This window comes from Pseudorca crassidens, chromosome 5 (assembly GCF_039906515.1).
Source record: "Pseudorca crassidens isolate mPseCra1 chromosome 5, mPseCra1.hap1, whole genome shotgun sequence".
Lineage (NCBI taxonomy): Eukaryota > Metazoa > Chordata > Mammalia > Artiodactyla > Delphinidae > Pseudorca > Pseudorca crassidens.
This window is the reverse complement of record NC_090300.1, coordinates 29,740,645-29,756,353: the sequence shown is the minus strand read 5'-3', so window position 1 is coordinate 29,756,353 and position 15,709 is coordinate 29,740,645. Positions and strand designations below refer to the sequence as shown.

The 15,709-nt window shown below is 39.4% G+C and overlaps 1 protein-coding gene across 2 annotated transcripts; it reads left to right on the top strand.

Moving 5' to 3' along the window:
- The first annotated feature begins 628 nt into the window (after positions 1 to 628).
- RNF7 (ring finger protein 7) lies at positions 629 to 7,192 on the top strand. Of its 2 annotated transcripts, none has more exons than XM_067737638.1 (3): positions 629 to 883; positions 4,584 to 4,631; positions 6,244 to 7,192. In XM_067737638.1, the coding sequence occupies exons 1-3, from the start codon at positions 716 to 718 to the stop codon at positions 6,298 to 6,300; spliced, it is 273 nt and encodes a 90-aa protein (XP_067593739.1). In that variant the 5' UTR covers positions 629 to 715; the 3' UTR covers positions 6,301 to 7,192. The 2 variants fall into 2 exon arrangements, with proteins under 2 accessions (XP_067593739.1, XP_067593738.1); XM_067737637.1 differs by having other exon boundaries at positions 641 to 890.
- The last annotated feature ends 8,517 nt before the right edge of the window (positions 7,193 to 15,709 follow it).

The window sequence follows — 15,709 nt, the reverse complement described above, 5'->3', positions numbered from 1 at the left end:
AAGGATACCTTGTAATGGGTTTCTTACTGTTATTTTTAAATGAATACATTTAAATTTTTTCCTGTTTTCTTAAAAAGGAAATATATACGTATGATTGTGTATATGTATACATCCATCCTACAAAAACAAAAGTTCTTTAATGTCCTAATAACTTTTAAGTGTAAAGAGGTCGCGAGACCATAAAGTTTCAGAACCGTTGAACCAGATTCCTAGACCGTCATTCATTCACTCAACAAATAACTGCCCCTCCTGAGGCTGCATTTTTTACATACCGAGGAGATGGTGGTGATCAAGACGTGGAGCCCGCTCCGATGCCGTTTACATTTGGGAGGGAGGAGGCAAACGAATATATCAAGACAACTTCTGAGAGCGGTAAGTGTCATGAAGGCATAAAGCAGGACACGTGTTTCATGCGCAGTGGAACCCTCCATTGTGCTGAGTCGGCCCCGGGCCCCTCAGGCCCCTGAGCTGGCCAGGCGCGGGGTCGCTGATACCCCGGGACACCGAGACACCCAGGCACCGGGAAGCCGCGGGCGCTGACGTACCGTGACGTCACTCGGCCGCGCCAGCCAATCGCGGGCGGCCCCAGTCCTGGGCCGGCGGTGGCCCGCGGCCTGCGGGAGGCGCTGTGGCCCGTCGGGCGGCCCCGCGGAGCCGCCATAGCCTCACGCCTCCCGCGACCCAACGTCTCCGCCGCCGGCCTCGCGCCGCCGCCATGGCCGACGTGGAAGACGGCGAGGAACCCTGCGCCCTGTCCTCTCACTCCGGGAGCGCAGGATCCAAGTCGGGAGGCGACAAAATGTTCTCTCTCAAGAAGTGGAACGCCGTGGCCATGTGGAGCTGGGACGTGGAGTGCGATACGTGCGCCATCTGTAGGGTCCAGGTGATGGGTAAGCGCTGCACGCGAGGCCCGGGCCGCGCTGCGGCCTCCGCGGGCCCGGCTCCGGGCGTAGGGGACAGACCGAGCCTCGGAGAGACTGTTCCTGGAGGAGTGGGGGCGGGTCGCCCTGCCCCGGTGCCCGGGGACCGCGGGCCACGCCCGAGCTGTCGCCGGTCAGAGGGCTGCGGCCGCCGCCAGGGGCCGTGGGGTCGTTCAGCAGGCGCCCAGCGCTAGGGACTGGTATTCTGGGGAGAGAAATGGGTGGTAAGCAGTGCAGTTAAACAAGGTAATTTCAGGTAATGATGGGTGTGATCACAACAATAAAAGTAGGCGATTTGATGGGAGCTGGGAGGAACCACTTCGGTTTGTGTGGCCAGCTACGGCACCCTTTTCAAAAAGATCGCAGAGAGGTCAGGGTCAAGGCCCTGAGTCAGCGGGTCACTAAAGTGGTTCTGGTCACACACAACAAAGTGATGCTCTGGAGTCATCTTCCACAAAAACGACCCCTAGTCGTGCTCTGAGGAGGCGCAGGGAAGAAAAATGTTCCTAGCCGTTGCCTTTCTGGATGGGCTACTGTTCTGCTGGCTTTTAAAGCTGGATGATTCGAGACTGGTCAGATAGCACTCGCTTGGCTTGAACGGGAAGGATGTAAGCCCTTTTATTCAGAAACATAAAACTTCATCTCCTTCCTGGTCCCTTCCTATCATAGGATGCCATTTCTTGGAGAAGACAGTGCCCTGAAGTCAGACCTTTATGGAAAACCCTCTTTTACAAATAACTGTTACTTCTTTCTATGATATTTTTAATAAAAATATTGAACCAAGTGAAACCTTTTAGAACAGCTTCATCTCGTTATGTTTTATATGGTTTATGTTTTAAGATCTCCGACCACCTTGAAGAAGAGGTGCTCTTGAAATGCACGTTATGTTTTTAAATAGGGCATTTAAAACTCCTGCATTTAAGAGCATCTCCCGTTGCGGAGCACAGGCTCCAGACGCGCAGGCTCAGCGGCCATGGCTCACGGGCCCAGCCGCTCCGCGGCATGTGGGATTTTCCCGGACCGGGGCACGAACCCATGTCCCCTGCATCGGCAGACGGACTCTCAACCACTGCGCCACCAGGGAAGCCCTTAAATGTTGTTTCTTGAAGGTAGTTGGAGAACACTGAGGTTTCTATAGTTTGAAATCTTTGTGTCTTGCACTGAAAAATGAGAGAATTGGAGAAAATAACTTAAAAATTGCTCTCCCTTCTTGAGGAATGAAAATTGAAACCTACCAGAATCAAGCGATTTCTCAATTTACTGTCTCTGTAGTATGCTCTTATGTTTTTTATTCATAAGGATTTGTTTTAAAGAGAATTTACAACCATGGGATTCAAACATTTTTTACTTTTAAAAGAGCTTGATTTCAGATGTGATCCGCTTATATTGTGTGTTTTAAAAGTACCTAGTTTATTGGCCTGCAATACAGCTCCCTTGTCCTTCCCCTTTCTTAAAAACTAGAATCATAATTTCCAGTTTGAGTGACATTTTTCACTTATCCGGGCGATTTTTGTTCTTTTGTACGACAAACTGTTAAAAATTTTATCCCCTAAATTTCCTTTAGTTTAAAAAAAAGAATTTCCTAAAAGAACATTTTATTTTTCTCCCCAAAGAAAAATTTTAAAATAGTAAACAGAAATGCAAAATTTAAAATAATGGTTGCAATTTTGCAAGAAATAAACTTTCCTGGGATATTTAAAGTAAGTCAAAGTATGGGCTGTAAATGACTCAGGGTTCACATTAACTTTCTAATTATAGCAAGTATTCTGCTACTGTGGATTAATGTTACAGATTTACAACAGCTGTGCTTTGGGTTCAGGAAAGTTTTCTGGACTAGACCTCTGTATTTTGTTTATGAGGTGTTAAAATCCACTTAGTGGTCAGGTGACAGCAGAAGGAAGTTTGTTTTTTAGCATCATTCTGAAAGGTGTTACTATACTCTTTGGAAACGTGCTGTTTTAGATATTAGGAACATCATCAAAAGAAAATGTTTTCCTTTATCTGCAACGTTAGTCATTTTTAGCCATTTAGGTCAGTTTTTGATAATGAATCTAAATCCAAGCTATAAGCATAATTCAGAGACTTCTAGATTATACAGAGAGCCCACTTAATCCCATGTCCTTTATATTTGGAATTCATCTCACACGCCTAAATGATTGGTTATGACTTCTGGATCTAAGATTTGCCTGCCAGCCCACTCTGATGTAGTTAACACTCTCTTCCTGGGTTTCCACTCTCCCCCCTTCATTCTGAAAGGAGCAGATGGCACAGCGAGCAAGCACTGGTGAGGAAGAGGCGACCAGGTTTGCTAGTGCTGTCAAGTTATGAAGAGCCAGAGTAACCTTCCACAGCTGTATGTTAACGTGGACATTTGAGCTAACTTTTTGGAGCCTTGTTTTCCTAATTTGTAAAAGAGACAGTTGGGACCATGAACTCTAATTCTGTGATTACACAGAACCAGAGCCGTGTCTTCACCCTTATATCATGATCCTTATGATATTTAGTTGTTTGCCTATCTACCTCGCCATTTACTGGTGAGACCAGGGACCCAGACTTGGTCATTTTGGTGTCGGCAGTGCATTACTCTTTGCACAGAGTAGATACTCAGTAATTGTGGAATTGAAGAAGGCCTCAGGAGGCGGTGGTTGTTTTTAATCCACACTGAAGAGGCCAGGGTGGTGTGTTTTCTTAAGGGTGAGAGCACGCAGAGAGGAGCAAACAAATGCCTGAGCATAATCCAGTGTAAGAAGAGAAGCAGGCTTCAGCTCCACCGTGTTTCTATTTTTACAGAATTATTTTCCTCCAATTTATGTTAAAAACTATTTTTTTCTGTTGGTTTGAACTTCCTTTTACCCAACTTTGACTCCTTTCAGCTAGTGAATGAGTCAATTTCATTGGTTCCTAAAATATTCTATATTACCTCCTTCATCAAACAAATAGTAGTACAGATTCAATTTTGAAAACTTCTAGTATACCCTTTTGGTTCCCATTCCTCATGTTTCCTCCCAGGTAATTTATTAAAATATTTTACTGTTGTCGGGTAAATGCTTTGGGCTCAGAGGGAGCATTTCCTTAAAAAGAAAAAAAGAGAACCTAGTATTTAGGAGTTTTTTACATTTAATTTTTATAGAGATTATACAGTCACATAACTTAAAAACTTGAGAAAGTACACAGTGAAAACTCCTTCCTGTTCCATCCCCTCCCAGGTAAACTTTATTATCAGTTTCTTGGATATCATTCTAGAGTTTCTATCTGTGTGTAAGCAAATACAATATATATGCATGGCTTATTTAAAAGGATGTCTTGAAAATAAACTGCTCATAAGGTTGATCTGTGTGAACATGCCCAGTGAGCTTATAACTCCTAATATAGTGGAGTATAGCATATTTTTCTCTGGTGGTTACATCCAAGGTCTTTTCATCAGAGCTTGTAAAAATAGAGGGTCGGTAACCCTTGTGAAATTGCTCATGGTCATAAGTAAATTAGTAGAGTGCCTTGTACTTTATTCATCTTTAAGCAGTTATGTTCAGATGAGGAATTAATAGTATGAGTCTTTAATCTACATCTCTAACCCTTTGGGCCTTTATTTGACTTTGAAGTGTATGGGTTTTAAAAATTGCATTCTGAGCATCAGAATGAGAATTGCTATTTGTTTACTTTTAGATGCCTGTCTTAGATGTCAAGCTGAAAACAAACAAGAGGATTGTGTTGGTATGTTGTAATTTTGTTCTCTTGCTTTTTCAACTGAAGGTTTTCTCTCAGTGGGGATGTTTGAATTTGCAATTAAGATTGACTTTATCAATACACAAAAATAAACTGTAAAGCAGTGATCCATTATTAATATAAAATGTGTTGGTTCTCAAATGGTCTTAATGGAATTAATCTGTAAGTCCTTCAGTTGCTTTAATTGAAGAGAATTGGTTATATATTCTAGACATGGGCATGGTAAACATTTTGATAATCAAAAAAAAATAATTCTTTTCTATTAAGAAGAGTATAAAATAAGGAACTTGCCAAAACATCCTCCAAGTTTTGAGTATGTTACAGGTTAGTTTTGGTCAGTCAGGATTTTATTCTAACAAAGCATTTCAGTATTCAATATTCTTTTATCATCCGGTATTTAACTTTTCTACTGAGGTAAAAACAATTCTAAATCTCAAGATTTTTTTGGATGTAGTTTATAGAAAGTTTGTTAAATGTTATTTACATCTGGGACTACAGAAGTTGTCTTAGGGCAAATATTTAAGCAACTCAAAGGTTTTTATGTCCCAGTTCTTGAGGTCATCACTTCTAGATTGCTATATAAAAGTGTTTAAAGATTTTCCTGAAATGAAAGGTTACCTTTGTGTTTGTGTGATTTACATACAGCTTCTTAATGATTTATGTAGTTTTGATAAAATCCTGTTTCTTCCTCCCAAAAGACTTAGAATGAGTCCCCTAGCTTCCTACTCCTACAACCAATTTTCACAAAAAGGTTTGTTTCCTGTTTTTTTTTTTCCTATTTCTTTTATTGTTCTGTTATAGCTCAGTTGGTCAAGCAAGGGATAAATGAAGCCCATGTTTGAGATTGTATCCCAGATTATGGGTGATTTCCCTTGGTTAAAATTTTTTCTTCGATTCTGTTTGTTTTAAAAATTTTCATTTGGGAATTGTGAGGTGCAGGCCAGCCTTATTTGATCATAGAGAGACCCTTTTCTTGAAAGAGACCTCTCTTTCAAAGCCAGCCACTTTGAAAATTCCATTCTGTTTGTCACGTGAGGAATTGCACTGCCTGTGGATGACTTGACACAGATCCTCACCACTTCCAGAAAACAACTCATTAGAGGTACAACTAATAATGTTTAGAAGCCTGTCACCTGTTTATAATAGCCTGCTATGAGCTAAAAACATTTAAAATTCATTATATCTTGCTAAATAAAAATCAGGAGGACATTTTTCAGTAAAATAAAGACCCACAGGTCTCCAGAGTCAGTGCCTGACTGAGGTAGTCTGGGATCTAAAGAAGGCTAAAGTCTTTTAATCTCCTAACTTGAGAAAGACACCATGTGGAGCTATGTAGGAACTGGGGGCCACCACAGCACCCACAGATTCTAAGCAGTGATGGAAAGTTCCCAAGCACAGTGGTATATCTCATTTCTTAAGTGTAATTTACATATGTAAGGTTCTATATCTTTATAGCTAGAAAAAATTATTTTGACCAGTTAAGCATCTTTGTTCAATATTATGAACCCTAATTATTACATAATCTAAAATAAGCTAGAATTTTGAGCTCGGTAATTTAAATTGAAATATGTAATGTCACATATTCTTTTTTTTCTTTCAGTCGTCTGGGGAGAATGTAATCATTCCTTCCATAACTGCTGCATGTCCCTGTGGGTGAAACAGAACAATCGCTGCCCTCTCTGCCAGCAGGACTGGGTGGTCCAAAGAATCGGCAAATGAGAGCAGTGGAAGGTGTTCTTTGTGCAGTTGTTCGGAGCCCTGGTGGACCTTGTTATCAGGTGCCCTACAAAGGCTAGTACTCTCCAGGGGGCTAATTCTTTGAATCGGAGGCGCTGGATCTGCGGTCTTTTGGGACTCATCAGAGGCATGGGTTAGCCTTTTTCAGTTTTATTTGCAGAAATTCTCTACAATTAAGAAGATAATTTATTAAAGATGGTCTTTCCTACCTCTGTGGTATGTGTCTCACACACTGCTTATAAGTGCTATAAAGGAGAGAACTATAAATTGAACAACGTTTATAATTTACCTACTGATATCCAAGGAGCTATGGAAGCAGTTCCGTTCAGAAGAGAACTTTTTGCATGCTTATGGTTGATCAGTTTTAAAAAAAAAAACAATGTTATAGTAACAAATAAAGTGCAGTTTAAAACCCAACTCTTATCCTTAATCTGTTCCTAATATTTATTTTTGGCAGGGAGGGGGATGATTCATGGAATCTTTATTTGATATTATGAGAATTTAAAGTTTGGACCAGTGAACAGGGTAAATAAAATTTAACCTTTGGTTGTATGAGATTTCAGTGGTGTTCTACGTTATCATCCTCTGTCTCTGACTCATCAAGAAAACCTAGATCTGCACTCACCTCACTGTTCAATTACAGAGTGGTAAAGGACAGAAGTATTTTCAAGATCTAGTCATATTGCGTTGTAATTTAACTGTGTTTTAGGTGGAACGTTAATGAGGGGAAAATGTTTACCATTGTAGCATTGGATCAAAAAGTTTATTTTATCACACGATGTTTTAATAAACGGTTTATTCTGTTTACCTCATTTGAATTGTCATTATTGCAATTTTATGCACAACCTTCAACTTAATAAGCTAATTTGTCAAGTGAATGCTTTTGTTTAATTTGAAAAAATATTCATTTGCTCTTTCATTGGTGGTAATAAAATTTTAACTTTATTACCTAGAAACATAAGTGTAAGAAAATACTTAAATTTTATCAAACCAACTCACATTCAGTGGAAGTTATCAAGGAACAATTTGTGAACCACAATTTATGAGCCCATGAATTTTTCCATAATAGAGGCTACTGCTATGCATTTAAAAAACCAAAATCTTAACCATTCACTTCTGCAGTTTCAGAGTTTGCCAATCTGAATCTCTTTGAATCTAAGGAATGTGAATACATAAAAGAATATTAAAAATATAATAATTAGGACTTCCCTGGTGGCGCAGTGGTTGAGAGTCCTCCTGCCGATGCAGGGGACACAGGTTCGTGCCCCGGTCCGGGAAGATCCCACATGCCGTGGAGTGGCTGGGCCCATGAGCCATGGCCGCTGAGCCTGCGCGTCCGGAGCCTGTGCTCCGCAACGGGAGAGGCCACAACAGTGAGAGGCCCGCGTACCGCCAAAATATATATATATAAAATTAAAATAAAAATTAGAATTCTGTATGCCTTCACCTTGCCTATTTATTTCTTGTAGATTTTGCTTTATTACCTTTTTTTCACAATTATCTACTGAAAGAATTAATCACAGTATACAAATATGTTTGGACCATTTGAATGTGTTTCTTGTGCAGTAAGCTGTTTTAGCAGCTCTTTAATCTTTTTAAAAGGTTGTGTCTATAAAATGTGAACTAAATATTTGGCTTTGCAATGGAGAGAAATAGAATGTTGAGTTATTTCTGTCAGTATGACAGTATGTAAATGAAATGTAAAGGATGGTGGTAATAAGTTGATTTTCCACACGGCAAAACTGCAGGTCCACCGTCTAACAAAGCTCTGTTTCTATTACACATCAGCATCTGAGGGTAGAAGAGGAGGGACTGGGACAAAGCAGCACTGATCCTATACCCAACCTGGGATGATATCAGCTCATTTGCATAGCCATCTGAAAGTTCAGTACACATTGTTTCATCAGAAGGAAAATGCTGTGACATTTATGAATTCCAATGCAAAGCATTGAACCGGTTTTTCTTTCCATTTGATTAAACAATGTTGAATTTTACTTCACTAGTGTATTGGAAACACATTTGTCATCTTTGGCTGTATAACTTTCCATCTATGCAAGTTGCATTCTTGTATTAACAGCTGACATCTAAGTAAATCTCACCCTACCAAACCCACTACTTCCTTTTTATAAAAAAAAAAGTCCCATTTACTATCCTGAAGTGAAATTCATAAATATATCTCCACACATAATTAAAATGTATACAATAATAATTGTAATATAAAGTAGAAATAAAAGGAAAGTAACTTATAATTCATTTCTTTTTCAGTATGTAAATGTTTGAGCACAGTTACACCAGAAGACATAATGAAGTAGGCTGATGAGTGCATGCATGTGTGTGTGTGTGTGTGTAGTGTGTGTAATCACTACACGAAGACAGCAACAATGTAGACTATTGTGACTCAGAAACATGAGGAACATTTCCATTGATAAGACTTTTTTTCCCCCAAAATGGTGAACTGTGCTAGTAAAGTTCTGAACAACACAAATTTACAATCTTGATTTGCAATTTAGTTGCATATTTGGAAACCTCAGTGGATTTTAAAGCGATGCAGAAATGTACTTTGTGTTTTTATGGAAAAAGAAGTTAGGTTCTAGGCTCAGATAATAATAAACAGACTTTCTACTACATGAATGAACCTTCGAAAGTCGCTCAGGGTGCTGAACCATGTTTCTTCATGTGAGACTGTCTCACACGTTACAAGACACCAGAATTCCCTGGCCTCTACCCACCAAACACCAGTGGTACCATCAATCTTTGTGCCATCCAAAGAGAACATTTCCGAAACATCCCTTTTAGAGGTAGCATAGGCTGTTTGGGGAGCAACGGTTTAAGTGCTTGTACAGGCAATTACATACTTTGCTGCCACTGTCCTAATCCTAATATGACACACACAATAATTTTTTTTAAGTATAAAGGGTTCAGAATTTTGAATAACTGCTATCCTAAAACGAAGAGTTCATAGAGCCAAATCTTACAGATCTGTGCCCTCTTCTCTAGAGGTGTGAACAGCTATTAAATTAGTGTTTAATACCTAGGACACACATATGATGGTGAATACTCACTTTAGGCTTAAAGAAGAAGCCTAAAATTGTTTTATAGAACTGAAGCTAATGTAGGAGGCTTTACGATCAGAAAAAACATTTTTTTAATTGTTCCTTTAGAAGTTTGGTAGACATCTGATAAGAAAGGTAACTGTTAAAACAATGCTTTGTTGCTTTTTTAGAATATTGCCAAGGGCTAACTTTGGGTAATGCTCTGAAAAGAAAATGAGAAAATTTCCATGTTTACTTTAGTAAGCCCTTGTTTTAAAAAATACTTAAAACGTTACTGATTTGGATGTAAGGAAAATTGGAATTAAAGTACAAATAAAATTTAAGCTATTTTATATCGGATGTCTGAATGATGTAACAAAATACATGAGAAATGTTTACATGATCGTTCCTCTTTTGCCATCTTTTTTTTTTGGCCATGCCACGCGGCATGTGAGATCTTTGTTCCCCGACCAGGGATGGAACCTGTGCCCCCTGCAATAGAAGTGCAGAGTCTTAACCGCTGCACCATCCCTCTTTTGCCATCTTTATGTCATTCCATTTCTACCACGGTTAGATTTTGTTCAACAAAATATGTCTTACAGGAAAAGTATTTTTTCTGCATTTTGCTACTCAGTTTAAAGGCTGAGAGCTGAAACTCTAGTGCCAGGATACCTGGATTTGCATCCCAGTGCCACCATTTATTTGTGTGACCTTGAAGTTACTTGACCTCTCTTTACCTAAGTTTCCTCATGTACAATGTAGATAATAATAATAATACCTACCTTACTAGATCATTTTGAGGATTGAAGATGAAATGGATTAATACACACGTAAAACTGACAACAGTTTCTGGCACATAATAAGTGCTACTGTTGTTACTTCATTTTAGTCATTTTTGGAAGCTCCTCTAATAGAAGTGGCACTTTAAAAATAATGTGTTTTTAGTTATGGGGTAAAGCACTCCTAACTCTGCTCAACAAAAGTTTTGTAAGAAAAAGTTAATTGTAAACATGTTAGATTACTTGTAGCACTATGAGATTTTGTGGAGGATGGTAATGAGGCCTTCATGACTTGCCTGTTACATGTTTTTCTAATCATTCAGTCAACATGATTTCCAGATTTTATATTAAGGAAAGGTCCTAAATGTTGAGCTCTATTTTTAATTTTAGGTGTCCCATCTTAGTAGAAATATTTCATCAGACCTTGCAGATATGAATATAGCAGTACATTTTTTAAAATTTTATTGAAGAATAGTTGATTTACAATGTTGTGTTAATTTCTGCTGTACAGCAGTGATTCAGTTTTATATATATATATATATATATATATATATGTATGTATAAAGTTCCCTATGCTATACAGTAGGACCTTGTTGTTTATCCATTCTATATATAATAGTTTGCGTCTGCTAATCCCAAACTCCCAGTTCATCCCTCCCCCACGGCAACCACAAGTCTGTTCTTTATATCAAGCAGTACATTTTTTGACCACTTGATTTTGGAGATATCCACATGTTTAGAAAATCAGTCTTTTTGACAGCCCTCGGTTTTTATCTTGAAAGACTTTCAAAGCAGGAATAAGGTTTACAATCAATCTCCTGCTTTCTCTTGTCTACGCACTGGATAAACCTGAGTCCGTGGCTAGAACTCACCCTGCTTTTCCTAGGTTGGTGGCAAGCAAGCTGTCCTAAGTGACTATAGCTGCCATATAGCACAGTAGTAAGATGGCAATTCTGGAGCCACTCAGCCTGGCTTGGAATCTCAGCTCCATCTGTGTGATATTGCACAAGGTCCTTAACTTCTCTGTGCCTATTTCCTCAACTAAAATGGAATCATAATAGTATCTACCTTATAGAGCTGCCATGAAGATTAAATGAATTAGTGCATGTTAACTGCCTAGAATGATGCCTGAAACAGAGTAGGCACTCAATAAATGGTAGCCATCATTATAGATCACTACTGCCACTGCCAATCTCTGGCTTAATTAGAGAATGGCCTTTCAGAAAGGTATATTGCTTGCAGTGATGCTTCTTGTAAGAATCCTGATGTTTGTGTGCACCTATAACCTGTAAAGAACTGTCAAGATGGGTTTTTAGGAGAAAGGTTTTCAACCTTTCTTTCTTTTTTTTTTTTTAATCCACCTCAACACATCTGAAAAGCACATTTCCATCAGTAAAAACGGGCCCTCCCACAAAGATTCCCAAAAAAGTGTGTGTATAGCAAACGGGCAGGGAGGAGAGTTAGAAACAACTGCCCAGATGAAAATCTCAGGTAAAAAACTTGGAACTATTTTAGCACAGACGAAATGTTCTATGCCAGTTGCATTTTATCCTAGACTCTAAGGAGAAGCCTACTAACTATCTAAATTTATTGGAACTTATATCGAATATGTAACTAAATTCTCTCTACCAAAATTTTAGTGTAATAGAATAATCAGAATTCTTGCCAGACCACCAGGGCTGTGACTTTATAAATCCAAATACTACATAGCATAGAACAAGCTTTGCATGGTTGGTATACAGTCATCTAAGAATTGTAGCGATTCTTAGACCCTCCTTGTAAATTAACCCCTGCAGTGCTAACCCCTGCTCTGCTTTTTCTACTTTTATAAACATTATATATATATATATATATGACATTACATATTGATAGTAAAATGGGATTATTTATTGCTTGCCATAACAATAGAAGGAATTTGAATACAAAGAAGTTTGCTGTCTTCAGATACGACAGGGCCTGTTAGGGAATGTTCGATTTACAATGGAATTGTGGAGTGGAATGTAGTGAGCCTTCTAAGAGACATGCAGTGCTCTGGGAAGTAGAAGGGACAAAACACATTCTCCTGCAACGTATACAGTACAGTCAGCCCTCTGTATCTGCGGCTTCTACGTCGAGGATTCAACCATCCAGGTCAAAAGTATTCTCAAAAAAAAAAAAAAAAAGGTTACAGAAAGTTCCAAAAAAGCAAAACAAATTTGTCATGCACTGGTAGTTATTTACAAAGCATTCACATTGTGTTAGGTAGCATAAGTAATCTAGAGTTGATTTTAAGTATGAGGAGAATGTGTGTAGATTCTATGCAAATACCACACCAGCATCCTCAGATTTTGGTATCAGGCGAGGGTCCTGGAACCAATCCCCAACAGATACTGAGGGATGACTGCGTATGCCTATGAGGATCATTTCTTGTGTGGATCATGAAAACACATTTCTCTTTTATTTAACAGTATATGATACGTATGAGCTCCCTAGCATTTCTGGGGCAAGAACAGGCGGCCCCTTAAAGTAGTTGTTCATATTGCCGCCACATCCTTGCCCACCAACCTTGCCGTCAGTTCTATCAACACCCCACACACCCTCATGTTTGCCTGGTGGTACCCTTCTAGGTAGGGCAATGGGAGAAAGGGGCCTGCCCATTGACAAAAAGACTCCCTTAAGGAAGAAAATAACATGTAAAATCATTTCTTTCTTGAAGGGTATAGATCTGTGTTATTGAAGAGTGTAGCCACTAGCCAATAAATTTAAATTAATTAAACTAAAATTTAAAATTCAGTCCTTTAGTTATACTAGCCACATTTCAAGTGCCCATCACATGTGGATGGTGGCTTCCATATTGGATATCACACAGAACATTTCCCTCATGGGAGAAAGTTCTGTTGGACAGTGCAGGTGTAGATCATCCAGTTATGAGGTATTTTTATCAGAATTAAGGAATAATGGGAGCTTCAGGCATATCAAACTCCGTTTTAAGTAACCTTCCACCTTCCCTTTAAAAGATTATCTCTGGGGCTTCCCTGGTGGCACAGTGGTTGAGAGTCCGCCTGCCGATGCAAGGGACACGGGTTCGTGCCCCAGTCTGGGAAGATTCCACATGCCGCGGAGCGGCTGGGCCCGTGAGCCATGGCCGCTGAGCCTGCGCATCCGGAGCCTGTGCTCCGCAACGGGAGAGGCCACAACAGTGAGAGGCCCGCGTACCGCAAAAAAAAAAAAAAAAAAAAAGGATTATCTCTGGAAACTAGAATGCTGAACATGAACCTTATTTTACTAACTAAATCTTATCCTTGACAAAGAAAGAATTAAACATTGTTTTTAATTTATTTTATTGTAGTTGATTTACTGTGTTATGTTAATTTCTACTGTACAGCAAAGTGATTCAGTCATATATATATCGAAAATATGAAATATTTACATATATACATATTCTTTTTCATATTCTTTTCCATTATAGTTTATCACAGGATATTCAGTATTGTTCCCTGTGCTATACAGTAGGACCTTGTTGTTTATCCATTCTGTATATAATAACTTGCATCTGCTAACCCCAAACTCCCACTCCATCCCTCACCCATCCTACCTCCCCCTTGGCAACCACAAGACTGTTCTGTATGTCTGTGAGTCTGTTTCTGTTTCATAGAAAAGTTCGTTTGTGTCATATTTTAGATTCCACACATAAGTGATATCATATGGTATTTATCTTTCTCTTTCTGACTTTGTTCACTTATATGATAATATCTAGGTCCATCCATGTTGCTGTAAATGGCATTATTTCATTATTTTTTGTGGCTGAGTAGTATTCCATTGTATATATGTACCACATCTTCTTTAACCATTCATCTGTGTTTTTTTAATAAATTTATTTATTTCATTTATTTTATTTTTGGCTGCGTTGGGTCTTCATTGCTGCATGCAGGCTTCCTCTAGTTGCGGTGAGCAGGGGCTGTTCTTCGTTGAGGTGCATGGGCTTCTCATTGCGGTGGCTTCTCTTGTTGCAGAGCATGGGCTCTAGGCGCATGGGCTTCAGTAGTTGTGGCTCGTGGGCTCCAGAATACAGGCTCAGTAGTTGTGGCACATGGGCTTAGCTACTCCATGGTATGTGGTATCTTCCCGAACCAGGGCTCAAACCCATGTCCCCTGCATTGGCAGGCGGATTCTTAACCACTGCACCACCAGGAAAGCCCCTAACCATTCATCTGTTGACAGACATTTAGGTTGTTTCCATGTGTTGACTATTGTGAATAGTGCTGCAATGAACATTGGGGTGCATGTATCTTTTCAAATTATAGTTTTCTCCAGATATATGCCCAGGAGTGGGATTGCTGGGTCATATGGCAACTCTATTTTTAGTTTTTTTGAGGAACCTCCATACTGTTCTCCATAGTGGCCGCACCAACTTACATTCCCACCAACAGTGCAGGAGGATTCCCTTTTCTCCACACTCTCTCCAGCATTTGTTTTTTGTAGACTTTTTTGATGATGGCCAAGAATTAAACATTTTTAAACCTTTAGCTGGTCAATTTATTGTACCTAGGGGGGAAAGACCCAAATACAGAACTTCAAAATTATTTGAAACACCCCAGTATTAAGTATAAAAAAGATTGTTGACAGTTTCCTGTTCTTTAAGTTTTGTAAGAGTTTCTTATACCTTCAAAATTACAATATTTTAAACTATAAATTCATGTAGCTGCTTTTGTGTCCTTGACAGAGTTATAGCAACCAATCAACCAAGGGTGATTTTGCACTGTAAGGGACATTTGGCTATGTCTGGCGACATTTGTGGTTGTCACAACTAGAGACGGGGTGCTACTGGAATCTAGTGGGTGGAAGCAAGAGATGGTGCTAAACATCCTACGGTACACAGGACAGCCTCCCACAGCAAAGGATTATGGGGCCCCAAATGTCAATAGCGCTGAAGTTGAGAAATCCTGGTTAATGCTAATTTATATACATTTTTATAATATTTTTGAGAAGTTGGAATTCCCTATTAGAAACTTACTGAAATATGGTCAATAACAATGATAAAACTTGCCTAGCACTATGTACCAAATTCTCTTCTAAGAGCTTTACATGTATTAACTCATTTCATCCTCACAAAAACTCTTTTCCATTATCATTAACTCTTTTTACAGCTAAGGGAACATAAACACAAGAGGCTAAGTAACCCGCTGCTATGGACTAAATGGTGTCCCCCCAAAAAATTAACTTATATGTCCTAGTCATATGGGATTGATGGTCTTGTAGGAAAAGAAAGAGATCTCTCTTTCTCTCTCTCTATCTGTGTCTCCTTCCATCCTGGCACCCCATATGCACCGAGAAAAGACCATGTGCACACACAGCAATGTAGCCATCTGCGAACCAGCGAGAGCCCTCACCAGACACTGACCCTGATGTCACCTTGATCTTAGACTTTCCAGCCTCCAGAACTGTGAGAAAATAAATTTCTGTTGTTTAAGCCACCCAGTCTATGGTATTTTGTTAAGGCAGTCCAAGCTAAAACACCTGCCTAACTTTACAACACTAG

Coding starts and splice junctions, on each gene's coding strand:
- RNF7 (XM_067737637.1), top strand. CDS start 716: ATGGCCGACGTGGAAGACGGCGAGGAACCCTGCGCCCTGTCCTCTCAC. Junction 891..4,583: donor CTGTAGGGTCCAGGTGATGG/GTAAGCGCTGCA, acceptor GTTTACTTTTAG/ATGCCTGTCTTAGATGTCAA. Junction 4,632..6,243: donor CAAACAAGAGGATTGTGTTG/GTATGTTGTAAT, acceptor TTTTTCTTTCAG/TCGTCTGGGGAGAATGTAAT.